General features: G+C 40.0%; 1 protein-coding gene across 2 annotated transcripts in view; it reads right to left on the bottom strand.

The window, feature by feature from the left end:
- Positions 1-379: 379 nt before the first annotated feature.
- The window catches only part of MCMBP (minichromosome maintenance complex binding protein), a 46329-nt gene continuing 31545 nt past the window's right edge, over positions 380-15163 (bottom strand). Inside the window, exons 9-16 of one of the 2 annotated variants that reach the window (XM_033181133.1) lie at positions 14584-14762; positions 13793-13916; positions 12167-12284; positions 9529-9694; positions 7712-7845; positions 6365-6529; positions 2591-2679; positions 380-2184 (exon numbers count right to left, since the gene is read on the bottom strand). In XM_033181133.1, the coding sequence (XP_033037024.1) occupies positions 2058-2184; positions 2591-2679; positions 6365-6529; positions 7712-7845; positions 9529-9694; positions 12167-12284; positions 13793-13916; positions 14584-14762 (1102 nt within the window). In that variant the 3' untranslated portion in view covers positions 380-2057. The remainder of the gene's footprint in view (positions 2185-2590; positions 2680-6364; positions 6530-7711; positions 7846-9528; positions 9695-12166; positions 12285-13792; positions 13917-14583; positions 14763-15163) is intronic. The other variant, XM_033181138.1, reaches the window with a different exon arrangement.

The following is a 15163-nucleotide window of genomic DNA, read 5'->3' as shown; positions in this document are numbered from 1 at the left end:
ATACATGTTTAAACTCCACAGAAACAGTTTTGAAAGAGATTTTTGAAAAGTTAATTTAAGAAGGCAAAGTTCCACGCAGGGTTACACAGGAGTCTACTCAGTTTCCTGGCCATACAGGGTTAACGCTGCGCCTTACATTAGAGCAACAAACTTGACTGTCCATGTGTATTGTATATAGGTGAGGGACAAAGGATTTCTGCAGCCAAGCGCTGCACTCCATTCCGCTGCCTGGGTGGGCCTTGAGCAGGAAGGTCCCTCTTGCACCACCTTTTCCACTTCAGTTCACCTCTCTCATGTCTTCCACCAGGAGGACATGGCCTTTTCCCACACAGATCACATGGGATGGTGAATCTTATCATTCATGAAAAACAGCCCAAGGTACTGGTAATTTGGGAAGTTTTATTTATTGGAAAGATTCTTTCAAGGGAACTTTTCTGCAAGACCAAGCAATGTATGTATTTTTCTTTGGTAAATTACAATTTACATTGGCACAAAAAACACATGGTGACTAATCTACTTTGCTGTAGGACAGTTAAAGAAAATGTATTTTATCCTCACAAATCCAGGTTAAGCCTTCATTTTATTTCTAAAAGTTTAAGGAAGGTCTAGTCTACCAGTTATAAAAATGAAAACCAGTTAAACTCTAATATAAACATTATTTACATTAGTTTATAAAAATAGATTTGCGTTTAGGAAAAGTTGAACAACTAGTAATTTTTACTTCAGTTATTAGGTACAATGAATTCCTTGATTTTTCAAGGCTGACCCTGTTTCCTTGGTTAACAATGTCAATTTAGGCCTTACAGGAAAAAATGTAAGCGATCCTTTATCTGTCTCCACTAGGAAAGTTACTTCATACCATTGCCAGCTTAAAAAATAACGTCCTAACCTTTCTGAAGATTCTGGTTGCCATAACCACGCTACTATAGTCTGTTAGTTTGCTCTATTGAAACTAATTGGTCTGGAGAAAACCTACCTGCAGCTGTATGAGGCTGTTACTGGAGTAGCAGATGTTAGCTGATCTAACACACTTGGAACCAACGGATGAACCTACATAAAATGCCAAAAATCCAATAGAATCAAAGCAACTACATGACGTTAAGAAAATAAAAACTTTCTAAAGGAGGTACTGGTTTTTAAGCTTACTGTTTTGTTTTCATATTTGGACACAGCTTTGTAGCACAGAATTCCCTTATGCATGGTTCTCAAATGCACTGGGATAGGAGAAGATAGACAATGTAGTGTCTCGGGTTTTTTTGCCCCCAAAAGCTACATTCATTCCATTTAAAGGACTCTTATTCAGAGATTGTCCTTGTATGAAAAAAATGGTGATAACACTGATTTATTCAAATTACTTGGCAAGGTAGATTGGCAACCTTATAGTCCCCCAGATTTTTGGAAGTATTACTACTGGTCCATAAAATACAGAAGTCTGGGAACCCCTGCCATGTACAAGTCTAGTTTTGCAGGCTGTTGACAAATGTTAAGTGGGAAAAAGTTTCTGTGGCCAAACATCTGGGAAATGACAGTACAGAATTTTACGTAGTCATGTGAATCAATGGCAAATACGCCTCCGTTCCCCGAAGATGGACTACTGGATGCACCCCAACCCAACCCAACCCAACCCAACCCACTGTGAACTGGAAAACCAGAGAACTGGAAAACGTAAGGAATCCGAAGCATGATACCTCTGACTCTGAAATTGCAACAACCTTCTTCATTTCAGCATTTCAACAGTCTGGCCTATGACTCAGCTGAAGCTAAGGAAAAGGTATAATCAGCAACATTATCAATATTAAACTTTTAATATCAAATACTTTTTTTTACATCATTACTAATTTATATAATTATAAAACAAACTTCAAAAGCTCCATGAAATCAGTAAGGTAAAAGTCCTTACTATCATATAAACATCAGATGTTACCAGGCTTGATTTCAGGAAATGTCATTGGTTTGTGATAGAAATTACCTATAAAACAATGTGGTATAAATGAACATCTGAATTTTACAATCATGTGGCTACAATTTGCCCATTACTCTTCATAGGCATCAGATCTTTAAAGTTCATTTCCATTCACACATTTCTGCTGCTGAAGCCGCGTTCTTCTTAAAGACTCTAGCTGCTTTGCTCTCAGCCATCGTTCTCTTGACAGCGTTGTCTGACCAGCACTGAGAGACAGACACCTGGTTGGAAACACGGAAACAAATTTAAGTCTAGAGCTGGGAAAGTAAGTTTTACATTTTTTTAAGACCTAGGAATACTTGGTGAAAACACAGACCATGTTAGGAGACAAGACCGTCTGGCAGTTACACGTCAATAGCCAAGTCAGGCTTCTACAAAGAAAGTGTTGAAGAGTCAGAATTGGAGGGTGGCTCACTCTTTGAAGCTTAGAAAACAAGCAGCACGCCTGTTCCACTGAAGAGATCACCAGCCAAACTCGATTCCCCCTCAATGAGCCCTTTCATAAGAGCGTTTTTAAAAGGCAAAGTTCATTTCCGTTTTTAGAAGTCTGCCTCAGTTATTGCTGAATAACTCAGAAGACTTATATACACAAGCTTACTGAAAAAATGACGCACATGCGCCACTTACCGAGCCACCACGAGCAGCTGGTGAAGATCATCAGCAGTGATGCTCTGAGGGTCATTCTTCCGCATTTCCACAAAGTCATCTTCAACTGCCTTTATCAAAAGAGTAAAGGTAAATGATGTACATTTTTGTAAGGAAGAGAAAATGAACGTGGTTCCTTGACTGATATAATAAGGTGGATGTCAGCCTCTTAGACAAAGGAGGCAATATAGGTGAAAGTACCAAAGCATATACATAAATAATGCTGCTGATGAAGAAAATAAAATAATGAAACTCAGATTCATTTAAGGTCAAGCAAACATATAAATCAGCAACTGGCATAGGAAACAATGCTTTTCAACAAAGGAGGAGTGATGTTAGTGAAAATGGCAGAGAAGGGACTGCAGAAAACTGTCTCTACTGTTAACACTGATCAAAATCAGCTTTTTAAAAACTAGAAGTCAAACCACACTTGCAGCAATCCAGAGAGCATTTATGCCAGAAAACCAGGTGATTACTGGTAAGAATGTTGAGCCTCGCGGCGTTTTAACATGTCCTACTCCTATATTCCAACCCCTTCCCCTCCAGGCGGTAATTAATAGCTTCTTCGAAAACCAACAGCCTGGCAGCCACCGGAGAGAGAACAGGGCTAGGGCTCCTTCAAAGTGCCATTCCTGGAGAACTGTCATCTGACCACCTGTCTGGTGGTTCCCTGGAAGGACCCATTTGCAAGGTTGTCTTTATTTAACGTGAGTGGAAGCCTGTCTACTATGAACTACCTCTTTCCCTAGGGCATTTATCAAAAACAATCAGAAGAAATTATCAATCACCTCAGCTACCTGAGACACTGGGTAACAGTTGTGGCAAACAACAGACTAACCCAAACCCTTAAAACAGAAAAGCTAGCTGAGAAATGAGATGTCCACAGAGGGCTCTGAAAACCTCACGTCTCTAACTCCTAGGAACTCGGAAGGCTGCAGACATGCTCAGAGACCTTAAACTCCCACCTCTGGATAACCTGGAGGCTCTGTGCAAGCAGGAAATGAAGGCTAAGGCAGGCTTGTAAATTGTATGGCTAAGTGTTGAAGGGTTGCCCCAATTTTTATTTTTATTTATGATTATTATTCACCCTTAGACTGAGAGACTGACTACTTCCTGGCATTTAAGGAAATTTCTTTCCAATCATTAACCACAAAACTAACAGAGCAGAGACTTCAGTGCCCACATGTGACAAAGATACAGACTTTATAGATTAGTCAAAAAAGTTACTAAACAACCTACCAACAGTAACAAATAGCAACAACAATAAACCCTAGGGAGGTTTAATTTCCAGAGTCTAACTTCCCAGGCAGAGTTGTCATAATATATAATTTAAAATGTCTGGTTGTGGCTGGGTGTGGTGGCTCACGCCTGTAATCCCAACACATTGGGAGGCCAAGGTGGGAGGACTACTTGAAGCCAGGAGTTAATCAGCCTGGGTAATAAAGCAATACCTCATCACTACAAAAAAAAAGAAAAAACAAAAAACTTTAGTTGGGCATGGTGGCGCACACTTATGATCCCAGCTACTGAGGCAAGAGGATCACTTGAGCCCAGGAGTTTAAGGCTGCAGTGAGCTGTGGTTGTGCTACTTACTATTCCAGCCTGGATGACAGAGTGAGACCCCACTGACCAAATAAAATGTCTGGTTTTCAACAAAAAAGTACAAAGAAACCAGAAGGTATGGCTCACACTTTGGGGATAAGGGAGTCAGTAGAAACTGTCCCAGAGGAAACTCAAACATTAGACAAAAAGACTCTAAATTGGCTATTTTAAACATTCAAAGAACTAAAGGAAACCACATAAAAAGAACTTCAGGAAAATATGAGAATCACCAAATAGTATCAATAAAAAGAGAAATAATTTTTTAGAAGGAAGTAAAATTTCTGGAGTTGAAAATACAGTAAAAATTCTCTATAGAGGTACTCAGATTTGATCAGGCAGAAGAAAATCACTAAACTTGAAGATAAGTTCACTGAGATTAGTCTAAGAACAAAAAAGGAAGAATGAGGAAAAATGAACAGAGGCTTGAAGACCTGTGGGATACCATTAAATGCACCATCAGATACATAGTGGGGGTGTCCAGAGGGAGAGGAGAGAGAAATGATGCAGAAAGAAACATAGCCAAAACCTTCCCAAATTTGTTGAAAACTTCCCCAAAATGTGAATTATTCTGCACCTCCAAGAAGCACAACAAACTCCATGTAGGATAAACTCAGAGATCTACACACAGACACATCATAGTCAAAACTGTCAAAAGCCAGAGAATCTTGAAAGCAGTGACAGAAAAATGACTCAGTGTGTACAAAGGATCCTCATCAGAAACTAGCTGGATTCTCAGTAGAAACCAGAGGCCAGAAAGTGGTGGGAGGACATATTCGAAATGATGAGACAGACTATAAACCAAGAATTCTACATCCAGCAAAACTAGCCTTAAGGAGAAATTAAGGGGCCAGGCGCAGTGGCTCAAGCCTGTAATCCCAGCACTTTGGGAGGCCAAGACGGGCGGATCACGAGGTCAGGAGATCAAGACCATCCTGGCTAACACGGTGAAACCCCGTCTCTACTAAAAAATACAAAAAAACTAGCCGGGCGAGGTGGCGGGCGCCTGTAGTCCCAGCTACTCGGGAGGCTGAGGCGGGAGAATGGCGTAAACCCGGGAGGCGGAGCTTGCAGTGAGCTGAGATCCGGCCACTGCACTCCAGCCTGGGCCACAGAGCGAGACTCCATCTCAAAAAAAAAAAAAAAAAAAAAGGAGAAATTAAGACATTCCCAGATAAACAAAAACTTAAAAGAGGGCTGGGCGTGGTCACTCACACCTCTAATCCCAGAATTTTGGGAGGCCAAGGAGAGAGGATCACTTGAACCCAGGAGTCCCAGACTAGCCTGGGCAACACAAGGAGACCCCTGTCTCCACACACACACACATATATCAAAGAATTAGCTGGGCACAGTGGCACATGCCTGTGGTCCCAACTACTCGGGAGGCTGAAGTGGGAGGATCGCTTGAGCCTGGGGGGGTTGAGGCTGCAGTGAGCCACGATCACAACACTGCACTCTAGCCTGGGTGACAGAGCGAGACCCTGTCTCAAAAAAAAAAAAAAAAGAATTTGCACAAGTAGACCTGCCATGCAAGAAACACTAAAGGCAGTTCTTCGAGCTGAAATGAAAAGATACTAGGCAGTAACATGAACCCACATGAGGAAATAAAGGTTGCTGGTAAAAGTGACTGCATAGGCAAATAGAAAAAACGGTACAGAAGTCTTTTCTGTTTCTAACTTTTTTCTCTAAAATTAGACAACTGCAAAAGCAGTAATTCTAAATGTGTTGATGTACATACAATGTATAGAGAGGTAACTGTATGACAGCAGCACAAGGGAGAGAAGGAACGGAATTATAAAGGGGCAAAGTCTTTGTATATTATAATTAAACTGGCATTAGCAACACAAATTTTTTTTAATTAAAAATAACTAAACAAACTGGCATTAATCCTTAATAGATGATTATACTAACATGTTAAGTTTATCCCCCCGGGGCAGCCACTAAGAAAGTAACTTCAAGAAACTTCAAGGGATTAAAATGGGACACTGGAAAATATCTATTTCAAACAAAAAGACAATAATGGAGTAACAGAGGAATAAAAAAAGACACGACAGAAAACAAATAGCAAAATCACCTCATCAGTAATTATGGCAAATGTAAATTGGCTGCATACTGCAATTCAACACAGGAAAATCCTTTATTTTAACCTAGACATACCTTGGTTATTTCATCAGATATGCTATATTCCAGGAATCTCAAAAGGGTTAGATAAATGCGGAATTTGTTCAGCACGGAAGGCAGCACCGCTGAGAGAAGGCTGTTCATATACTCTTCCATGTTTGGTGGAATTAGCTGGGGCTGTAAATGAATCTGGCAGTCTGCCTGAAAAGAGAAGAAATACACTGTATTTTCTGAGTTCCTAAATTAAATCTACATTTTTAGAGAAAGATGCATCATCTCTGTCAGCCCCTATAGGAATTAGAAAATACCATTTATTATTTAGGGGGAGGGAATAATTTTTTGTGTGTGTGTGTGTATGTGTGTATGTGTGCAAGACAGGGTTTTGCTCAGTCGCCCAGGCTGGAGTGCAGTGGTGTGATCAGAGCTCACTGCAACCTGCCTCCCAGGCTCAAGCGATCCTCCCACCTCAGCCTCCTTAGTAGTGGCACCACAGGTGCACGCCACCACGCCTGGCTAATTTTTGAAATTTTGTAGAGACAAGTTTTGTCACATTGTCCAGGCTGGCCTCAAAGTCCTGGGCTCACGCAATCCACCTGCCTTGGCCTCCCAAAGTGTTAGGATTATAGGTGTGAGCCACTGCACCCAGCGAGAATCTATTTTTAGTATTACTTTACATGCTTTATAACTACCTCAGAAATAATTATGAAAGTTAGCTTTTTCTTGGTTACTTATGTTTCCTCAATGGTATCAGTAAGCACACAAAAATGTAGCCAACCTCTAAAAAGCAGCTAATTGAAAAGGTCTATCACACTTGCACACAGAGAACATATCCTTGAGCCATTTCATTCTTAGTCAAAGACTGTTTCTCATCAATCACAGGTGAATACTATTATAGAGAGACTATAAACCATTTGACAACCGGGAGCATTTCCCATCATCCTCAGAATTAAAAGCGCTCTTTACCAGCCACTCTGAGGACATACCAGAGCATTTCATTGTAAAGCATGAAAATAACTACCAAGTGACCAAGGACATTTTCAAAGGAACTCTAAAATATTTTTCACATAAGATTAGCAGAAAACAATGGGTCAAAGGCAGCAAGAACAGAAGTCTGGAGGTTAAAATCAGGCAATCTTGCTGTGCTTCGATGTGGGTGTTTCTGCTGCCAGCAGCCTTGCTGGTCTCGTGACTTGCTGGTATCTGAGCTTGGTAGATGTAAGGTTTTCATCCATGGCAGTGCAAAATACTCAGTTCCCTTAATGATTGGCAGTCACAGTTTTTTACAACAAATGTAATTTACTAATAAGCAATACCAAGAAACAGCAAAAATGTAGGTATTTTTCCCATGTCAACCTCCCTCCATTTAAAAATGACTCATCGTACCGGGAGGAGTGACCTCCCCTCCGAAGTAATGAGAACGTTGATATTGCAGGGGAATTCCATCTGATGGTAGCTGAAGTCATAATCCACCTTCTGCCACGTTATGAGGTTGCTCAGGGCAGTCACATTATGAACACCTATGAAGGCAGGAAAACACTTTCGGTCATTTGACTTTAATCATCTCAACAAATCAGTTTTGCTGACACCAATGATGAGCCATGAAGTTTCTACCGCTTTTAATAAAGGGTATGAGGCGCTGTCCAATTTACTAAGCTAAACATCACGAAGTATGTAGGCTTACAACACTCTTGGTCAAGGTAGAACTTTCTGGGGCCAGGGGATCCCCCCACAAATCTAATACCTAGCATCTGGTATGCACCTAGACATAAAGTAGTTCCCAAGCAAGTACGGTTATTTCTAAGTGGTGTATTTACAGGGCTAAAATAAGGAAACACTAAAACTACTTTCATACATAGATCAGCCTAGTGAATTTCAGATTCTATATTCCCCTTTGCCTTAAATGTGCCCAGTCTACCTCATTTTTTCTTCTACCTTTACCTCTTGAGCTGATCACCAGCAGTGTATTCTTAACTGTCTTCATTTGAGCACTGGTAAACAATCTGCTTTCTTCTGATTTTATAATATATTCCATAACTGAGGTTAGTGCAAACCATTTGATCTATTATTTTTCAGACATTCTCTGAAAAACATTTAAAAACTTTACAATGGGAGGTTAAAAAATAATTAGCCAGGCATGGTGGCAGGCGCCTGTAGTTCCAGCTACTTGGGAGGCTGAGGCAGGAGAATGGCGTGAACCTGGGAGTTGGAGCTTGCAGTGAGCCAAGATTACACCACTGCACTCCAGCCTGGGCAACAGGGCAAGAGTCTGTCTCAAAAAAAAAAAAAAATCTATTAGATCAGCTTCCTCCCATTTCAGTTTTTTAAAAAGCTATTTGGGGCAGGTGCAGTGGCTCACACCTATAATCCCAGCACTGTGGGAGGCCAAGGCAGGAGGATCACTTGAGCCCAGGAATTCAAGATCAGCTGGGCAACACAGTGAGACCCTGTGCCTACCGTTCCTTACACTCACTGAATGAAAAATTTTAGGTTATATACAACGACACAAAGAACCCAACGTTGTAGGCCCATACATATGGCTCCAACCATCTGCTGATGCAATAAAACTTTTCACCAAAGAACCCTTATCACCCTCAACATCTAATACTACCCTTTATATTACTGCTCCTTTATATTAATACTACCCTTTATTATTACTCCATTATAAATAATATATACATATTATGTATTATTTTTATATTAATTACACATTATTTATATATATTTTATATTATTGCTCCATATATTATGTTATTTATAAGTTATAAAACATAAATATGTATATATAATATATATTATATATTAGGATATATGATACATAATATATATAGTATCTGTTCTATTGTACTCCATTATATTAATACTATCCTTTATATTATTGCTCCATTATAAATATATAAAATACATATTATATATAAAATATATAAGATATATATTAGATAGAAGATATATGATACATTATATATATAGTATCTGTTCTATTATACTACTTTCAGAATACTATGGCAAAACAGAGTTGGTATATACAATTTAATTTAGTTTATAACATGCTTTAATCAAATTCACATGCCAAGCCTTTATCTTATGTTATTTGTTAAATGTGAATTTGTCTTTGTCCATAGATACTCTTCTAAAAGTTATTCCTAGATCTGGCTTTAGTGGAAAGGAAGTCAGAAATGGAAGGGAAACATCTATGTACGTACCTGGGGTATCCAGCTGCCCCTGTTCCAGGAGAGTCTCATCAATGACAAGGGAAGTATTGCTGGGCAGCTGGAGGAGCCCACTGACCAAGCGATTGGCTGTGTAGTCTTTGTGGGGAATGAATTTCAAATGGTTCATGTTCTCTATAGTCATCTGTAGACGAAAAGACTGCAAAGAGAAATTTTTTAGTGAACAAGAATTTGTTTCCATTTTAAGAAAATATGTACTTAGAATTAAACATTGTGTTTCATATGGAAAAAGTGATCTTACAAATTTCTAAGGGAGTAGTGATATGGTTTCTTGAACTCTAGAAGCAAAAATGGTATCTAGATCTTACATTTGAATTTCATCCATTCTATGAGCTGCTTTATTTTCAAATGTCTTGTTCAATATTCTTGAAAATCAATTTTTTTTTTTGGCCAGGCACGGTGGCTCAAGCCTGTAATCCCAGCACTTTGGGAGGCTGAGACGGGCAGATCAGGCTGAGACGAGGTCAGGAGATCGAGACCATCCAGGCTAACACAGTGAAACCCCGTCTCTACTAAAATACAAAAAAAATTAGCCTGGCGAGGTGGCGGGCACCTGTAGTCCCAGCTACTCGGGAGGCTGAGGCAGGAGAATGACGTAAACCCGGGAGGCAGAGCCTGCAGTGAGCTGAGATCTGGCCACTGCACTCCAGCCTGGGAAACAGAGAGAGCCTCCGTCTCAAAAAAAAATAAGTAAATAAATAAATAAAAAAGAAAATCAATTTTTATTTAACCAATGAAACAAATGGTAGATAACTGACATACAAATATTAAATACCCCAAAGCCTAACCTCTTTCACCTAACACATGCTAGCTAGCAAAAAGAAAATGTTAATTTATTTTTCAAGACAGGGAGAGAAAAGCTTAATTTTCCTCTATATTCTTTGAGTTAAAATTATATTCATTCATCATAGACATTTTTGAACAAACTTTTCAGAGAAAAATCAAGGAGCAGAGCCCACTGAGCTGTGGGGCACCTGCTGCAGCTCTCGGGAGGTGCCTCCAGGACGCGTGCACCTTCTCGCTCAGTGTAACGAGAAAGCGACCCTCTAGCTCCTCCTCTAGCTCCTGAGCCACCATTCCCAACACCCTCTGTGCTCTGCCTCATACACCAATCCATTCTTCCACCCCTCCAGCCTGAAACAATGTGGCAGGGATGGAGAAGAGGGTATGGTAGGGGAAGGCTGTTAAAGAAGAAGTAAGATATATTGCAAAAATTTAGAGGAGTTTTGTTATCTCAGTGATTCTAAGAAAACAGGGGGAGCTGAGGGGTGCTTAAACGACCTACCATGTATTAATTTGTTTGTTGGTCTTCTACCTAAATTAAACTCTGTGAGGGCAAAGGATCTGACTGTTTCAATAATTCTCAAAATGTGGTCCCAAGAACTCCCAGGGAATTGCTTAAACCCTTTTATGGGGTCAATCAGGTTAAAATCATGCATGGATAAAAGATCCTTTCAATATATGAGACTAATGAATTTTACCATAGCAGACTATGGAACGTTTACGAATAGGATTTCAGATTCCACACTTAACTATCTTTAAGAAAATGTCATGTGGACAGTTTTGGTCTAGTATCAAAGACCACCACCCAGTTATCTGCAAAGGCTATCGAAACCATCCTTCCTTTACCAACTACTTTTCCATCTGTGTGAGGTCAGCTTTCCTTCACATACTTCAATCAAAACCTGAGATTACAACAGACTGAAGGCCGAAGCAGATACAAGCATCCATTGTCTCCTATTAATCCAGACATTAAAGAGATTTGCAAGAATGTAAAACAATGTCACTTTTATCACTAATCATTTTTGGCTTGGGAAAAGTTTTTATAAAAATATTTATATGTAATTTTTTATCTTTAATAGATGTATTTGCTTCATCATCTAGTTTGGTAAATTAATGATAAATATAATCATAACATGAAAAACAGCTCTTTGAGTACTAATACATTTTTCAGAGTGTAAAGTGAGTCTAAGGAGACTGAGAACTGCTGGTGTATTCTGGTCCACTTCTGCTTCTTGAGGGCCTGGACAAGTGCTAGCACTGAGACACTCAATACATTTGGTTCAATAAGGATCTAGTGGACCTTCTTCAATTTCCAAAGAAGTGATCAGTATTTTCAGTCACACAACCGATCAGAAGCAATTCCCGTTCCCAAGATCCTACCACCATACAAGTACTGCATTCCAAATACCCTGGCAAATAAAGTGAGCTCAACTTTCCAAACAGGAATTAAAATTGAGGCAATGGAGATAAAGAACTTTATTACCTCAACTAAAATAATTATGCTCCTATAATTTAGAATTTAGATTTAAGACTTTAGTGTACAAAAAGGATACCAAATTGGACAAATTGGTATCAACAGAGTATAATTTTAAGGGAGTTACTGCAATTGTGTTAATTGTTAGACTTACAGAAATTTGTGCTTAGGCAAAAACAAAAAAAAAGTGAAACGTTTAGGGGAAAGTACGTTTTAAATTACGTAACTTGGCAGGCTTTGTTTCCCCTTAAATAAGCTCTATTAAAAACTCTAAGTTAAATATTTGAGGTGAATGAAAGAGATGGATTTGTTAATTGTGCTTAGGTTTATAATACATATTTATATTCATCTTACTGCTGGAACAAGATGTTGAATAATTCGATACAAGTGTTCCGTGAAGGTACTATTCCGTGGGCAACCACTCAGATTAACTGTAAATTTTCCTAGTGGAAGGACATCTCTTCTTGTATATCTAGAAAAGAAAGAAATCAATCAGTAAGATGCTGAAGTGATTTCCTGATTTCTATCGAAAAGCAAAGAGTAGAAAAATTAGCTTAATATGGTCATTAAAAATAAACCAGAATATTCTGACTAGTTATTTTATCAGAATAACAGCAATAAAAGTAATAGCCAATATTTGTATGTAAGTGCTGCTGGTCATGTGCCAAAGACTGTTCTGAGTACGTAAATGCTCCCTCATTTAACCCCTAACCATTCAGAGGTAGGTACCGTTGTCTTTGCTATACAGATGAGAAAGCTGAGGCACAGAGATGATAATAAGCAACATACTCATCTAGCCGGAAGCTGCCAGAACTGGGATATGAATCCGGATAGTTTGGTTACAGAGTCTGTGCTCTCAACCATTATGCACTACTGTCACAGAATGATCTGAGAAAAGATAAGATTTACAGCACAAAGATGTTTCCTGCAACTTTGTAATAGAGAAAAGCTAGGAAAACCTTAACATTTAGGGAAATGGTTACAGTATGGTACAACTGCATAGTGAAATACTTTGCAGCCACTACAAAGTTCATGAAGCATTATGATGGGAAAATGTTTAATATATATCAACTGCTGCAGACAAGACACGGATCTGTGCTTACAGTATAACTAAGATCTATGCAGGGATGTATACGTATGTAAACAAAAACCAGTGAACGTGAACCAAGAGGATAACAGAAGTTCTAAGTGGTGAAATTACAAATGATGTGCATTTTCCTCTTTATGTTCTTGTAACCTGTCAAAGGTCCACATTAATTTTAAAATCAGAAAACAAATACAGTGGAGTCAAGGGATGCAGTGCTAGTGTCAATGTCCACGTTAAATGTGCACATGACGTTGTGCCTTGGGATGTATAAACAGAGTGTTCAGAATGCAAAAAGGATAAAATAGCTCATTTTACTCATCAGCCAGGTCCTTTATCTCAGGGGTCCCCCACGCCCAGGCCGTGGACCAGGACCCGTTAGGAACCGCGCCACAACGCACGAGGTGAGGGGTGGGCGAACGGGCATTACTGCCCGAGCTCCGTCTCCTGTCAGATCAGCAGTGGCATCAGACTCTCAGAGGAGCGCGAACCCTACTGTGAACTGCACATTTGTGTGTTCCTTATGAGAATCTAACTAATGCCTGATGATCTGAGGTGGAACAGTTTCATCCTGAAACCATCCCCACTCTGGTCCATGGAAAAATGGTCTTCCATGAAACGGGTCCTTGGTGCCAAAAAGGTTGGGGACTACTGCTTTATCTGATTTTGGCTCTAAAATTTAAGGGGACATAATCAAAATGCTAAATTTCTCACAGTGAAACTGTGAGAAAAGGAATTTGTTTGTGATTTGGTTTAACAGTTGTTACACTGAACAGATAAAAACCATCTGATGAAGCCCAATAAGGAAAACACACAAATTACACCAGCAATATCCCCGCTCTTCCACTGCTACACACACCAAACTCCCCTAATTCCCACCAGGATACAGCACTTACACTGTGGAGATGAGATGTAATATTAGGTATTCAGCAGCCAAACTATCCCCTAGAAGGGCATGAGTGAGGAACCCAAGAAGTTCTGCTCTGACTGGAGACAATTCGGACATGAAACTTGAAACAACTGAAGGAGAAAAGGAGACCTGAGTCAGGACACACACACCAGTTCCTCTCAAGTGTCTTAGGTGAAAAGTAACTACGTGGGCAAAGCGCAACAATTCAGTAGACAGTAAGTAAAGCTTAACATATCAGTAAGTGACACTAATCTTAAAAATAAGACAGTTTGCATCCTCCTTTTTTTTCTTCTTTTGAGACTGAGTTTTGTTCCTTTTTGCCCAGCCTGGAGTACAATGGCGCCATCTCGGCTGACCGCAACCTCTGCCTCTGGTTCAAGTGATTCTCCTGCCTCAGCCTTCCGAGTAGCTGGGATTACAGGCACGTGCCACCACACCTGGCTAATGTTGTATTTTTAGTAGAGATGGGGTTTCACTATATTGGCCAGGCTGGTCTCGAACTCCTGACCTCAGGTGATCCACCCACCTCGGCCTCCCAAAGTGCTGAGATTGCAGGCGTGAGCCACTGCACCCAGCCTTGTATACTTCCTTTTTGTCCTCATTTCAATGAAGAGAATTAATGTAAGAGAAAAATGGGGCAATAAGACAGAGATTACTGAAAACACTGATTGTGAGGAATGAAGACCTGACTCTTAATTCCACTATGAGCATGTTACAGGCAGCTCTAGACACACACTGAGGCTAACAGTCGATAGTTCACTAGGCTGTAACACTTACACTTACAGGTTTTGCTCTCCTCTTTGTTAAGGCAGGCAGGCAATAACGGGTTGATGTGTTGCAACTTCTGGGCTAAGATCACATGAATTCTCGGCACTAATGAAGCAGGAGGACTGTGTACTCTCTGCTCCTCTGCTGTGTCCGTGCACTCCATCGGATCCAGCAGCGCAGAGGCATCCCTGCGGAGAGACAATAAAGTTTCAATTTAGAGAGACATCAACTGCACAGATACAAAAATAATATGCACCTTAGAAAACAAAATTACAGTCCAAGCCAAGAATATTTCCACCTGTACATCTCCTTAAAGAACAGAAAGTGGCCTCTCATTCTAAAGTGTTAACATCACACAGACTTCAGGCTTGTTAAGACATATGATGAAATAATGCATTTATTCCATTTTTCAAGAACAGTATTTTTTTTTTTTTGGATGGAGTCTTACTGTGTTGCCCAGGTTGGAGCGCAGCGGTGTGATCTCGGCTCATTGCAACCTCTGCCTCCTGGGTTCAAGCGACTCTCGTGCCTCAGCCTCCTGAGTAGCTGAGATTACAGGTGTGCGCCACCAAGCCTGGCTAATTTTTGT

Source organism: Trachypithecus francoisi, unplaced genomic scaffold (assembly GCF_009764315.1).
Source record: "Trachypithecus francoisi isolate TF-2019V2 unplaced genomic scaffold, Tfra_2.0 Contig01579, whole genome shotgun sequence".
NCBI classification, from domain to species: domain Eukaryota; kingdom Metazoa; phylum Chordata; class Mammalia; order Primates; family Cercopithecidae; genus Trachypithecus; species Trachypithecus francoisi.
Note: the sequence above shows the minus strand (reverse complement) of the source record. Positions and strands in the feature narration are given on the sequence as shown.